The 3,056-nt window shown below is 36.9% G+C and overlaps 1 protein-coding gene across 2 annotated transcripts in view; it reads left to right on the forward strand.

Moving 5' to 3' along the window:
* Positions 1-84: 84 nt before the first annotated feature.
* ArfGAP3 (ADP-ribosylation factor GTPase activating protein 3) overlaps positions 85-3,056 on the forward strand; it is a 3,695-nt gene continuing 723 nt past the window's right edge. The window contains exons 1-7 of one of the 2 annotated variants that reach the window (XM_018027804.2): positions 85-197; positions 515-706; positions 796-927; positions 1,326-1,358; positions 1,679-1,981; positions 2,161-2,435; positions 2,612-2,980. In XM_018027804.2, the coding sequence (XP_017883293.1) occupies positions 123-197; positions 515-706; positions 796-927; positions 1,326-1,358; positions 1,679-1,981; positions 2,161-2,435; positions 2,612-2,980 (1,379 nt within the window). In that variant the 5' untranslated portion in view covers positions 85-122. Of the gene's footprint in view, positions 198-514; positions 707-795; positions 928-1,325; positions 1,359-1,678; positions 1,982-2,160; positions 2,436-2,611; positions 3,051-3,056 lie in introns of those variants that run through there. The other variant, XM_026815143.1, reaches the window with a different exon arrangement.

Raw genomic sequence — 3,056 nt, forward strand, 5'->3', positions numbered from 1 at the left:
TTCTTATACATTTTGAAATTGTTCAAAACAAGCGACCTCTATGCATAAAATATGTACTGACCGTGAGCACCGCGGTCACGCGTCCCAGAATACTTTGCGAGGCCGTTGACAACACGTCAAAAATGGCAGATCCAGCGCCCAGCAAAAGTGATATCGAGGAAATTTTTAAACGATTACGAGCCATTCCAACAAATAAGGTTTGTTCCTTCATTTATTACTTCGTACAATCCTACACATTCAACTGTACCACGAATGTACGGTATTATACCAGATAACGATCTCAAACGTGGCCTCATATTTTCATTTCCAACCTGTAATTTTCCTAGAATCTTTAGTTTCTGAGTGACCCACATCATAGACTAATTTGTATCACCTTATGTTTTACAAATATTGAAAATAATTCTTGACCCTCGTGACGAAAAAGAATTTGACTTACAATTTATAATTAGGAAGTTGAATGGAATATGAGTATATCAAATATTTATTTATATGATGTTTCCGAATGTTCTTTCAGACATGCTTCGATTGCAATGCAAAAAATCCAGCATGGTCCAGCGTAACTTACGGTGTCTTCCTATGCATAGACTGTTCCGCAGTTCATCGAGGACTAGGAGTACACTTGACTTTCGTCAGATCCACTCAACTTGATACAAATTGGACTTGGCTACAATTGAGAAATATGCAATTGGGCGGAAATGCAAATGCAGTTAGTATTCTCACTAATAAAATTCATAATTAACGAAACAATAAAGTCGTTATCTAATTAATAATCTCATTTGTGTTTGTGCTTCTCAGAGAAAATATTTTTCACAACATAATTGTACCACGACCGATGCTCAACAGAAGTACAAGTCACGTGCTGCTATGCAGTACAGGGAAAAACTGGCTCAAGCATCAGCACAGGCGATGAGACAATATGGGAGGAAGGTGAGCGGACAATATTTATATACGTGAACATCTTGGCAAATGTACAGGGTGTTTGGTAAATGGTGGACAAAACTTTAGGGATAGATTCCTAATGTCTAGGGAAGTCAAAAAAGTTATATTAACATAGGCTCAGAAATGATTAGTTTCTGAGTTATTAAATCGGATTTAAATCCGATGAGCGTGGAGGCCAAGAAATTGGCCCATCTCTAGCTATCCACTTATTAGGAAACATTTAATAACTCAGAAACTAATCATTTCCGGATCTACGTTCATATAACTTTTCTTTTCCTCTAAGTATTAGAAATCTATTCCAAAAGTTTTGCCCACCATTTACGAAATATATATCTATACATTTGAATAAAGTAAGCAGATTATAACTACAGATGTGCTAATTATAGGTTTCTCTTCCTTCAACAAAAAATAAGAGAACGGTGAGCTGTAGATCTGTCTCCACTGAAATCTCAGATTACTAATATTCGCTAAGTGCTTTACTTAAAAAAGAATTTCATTAAGGTTGCTAATTTCATTATTTTATTCACAATCTTTAACAATTCCGATAACGTGCACAAATTTATTCACTGATTATTAAGTATCTTGTCTTACTAGTCGTACACATAAATTACCTCAGGCTATTTTTGGATTATATAACTAACGCGTTCAACATGCGCAGTTTTCGAATTAAGTGTCATAAGAAGGATTACATCTAAAAATGTTTATATTTACGTTTCTTAAGGACGTTTTTCCCCTGCAGTTGCATTTAGATGATGGTGCGCCGTCGGCATCTGGAGAGCAACCCGAGGTTGATTTCTTTAAGGAGCATGAAAATATTGAAGCACGACATAACGAATCTCCTGTACATACAGAGGAGAATTCGATTCTTGCTTCTAATTCCATACAGAACGATGACAGCGGGGAGAAAAGTAATGGGAAAGGTTCCTCAGACATCGGTGCTAATTCCTTAGGACCTACTGTGAAATTATCTGACCCTACGCCCGTCGTAGTACCCGAACGGAAACCTACCATAGGAGGCAGGAAAGTTCAAAACAGACGCACGGTAAATACACAAATATTTATATATCCAATATTTATAATTATGAGTTTTATAAATGTACGTTTTTTATCCTCTGCACTCGATTTGTTTTCAACGAGTACAGGAGTACTTCACGTTCCATCATGACGTACGAGTGCAAAGGGTTAATATTTTAAAGTACTAATATATTAATTGATTAATAGTTGGGGAAGAAGACTGGAGGTTTAGGTGCTCAAAGAGTTAAGACAAATTTTGACGAACTAGAAAAGAGTGTCGTTGAAGCTAGCAAAGAAACGCAGGAAAAGGATCACGAAGAAAATACTAAAGAAGAGCAAGAAGAAATTTCCACCCGGCTCGCCTATCGATACGAGAAGAATCTGTCTGAACAGGCTAAACAGATAGAACAGAAAATGAAGCAGTTGGACCCTTCCAAAGTAACGCAAGCGGAACGTCTTGGTATGGGATTTAATGCTCGAAGGTACGCTCACATTTTACTTATAAATTCATTTATTAAATCACATGTATTCTATTTGTATATTCACATATTCGTGTGTAAATACTGATTTAAGATTTGATATAAAAATATTTAACAAAAAAGAAGAAATGAATACTAGAAAATGCGATACAGTGTGTTGAATTGCATACAATTTATAGCGGTGCGAGTCACTCTGCGCTCGGTGACATGGAGACGATAACACAGGAAACATCGTCGAAGACCGTAACTGCTTTTGAACTGCTTCCGAGAGACGTCGACATCGAACGAGATCTCTTCATTAGTTTAGACGAACCCTACGCGGCCTTAGCATCTCTCATCAATGCTAACAACAAATCTCGTAACGAGGAAGTTGTTGTCATCGCGGAGCCGGAACCACCGAAACGAGTAGCTCCTCTCAGCAGACCAAATCATAGTAAGAAGGACACTAAAACGACAACGATAGAAGGAGGAGAAGCGCAAAAGAAGTTCGGTAGTGCGAAGGCTATCAGTTCAGATCAGTATTTCCAAGATAGCAAAGACGATGATTCTGTGAGTTAATATTACGTCTATTAATATACCATGTCTTTAATACTATTTATTATTTTTTTCTCCTTTTAAATAAAA

This window comes from Ceratina calcarata, unplaced genomic scaffold (genome assembly GCF_001652005.2).
Source record: "Ceratina calcarata isolate Rehan_Ccalc_2016 unplaced genomic scaffold, ASM165200v1 scaffold430.2, whole genome shotgun sequence".
Lineage (NCBI taxonomy): Eukaryota > Metazoa > Arthropoda > Insecta > Hymenoptera > Apidae > Ceratina > Ceratina calcarata.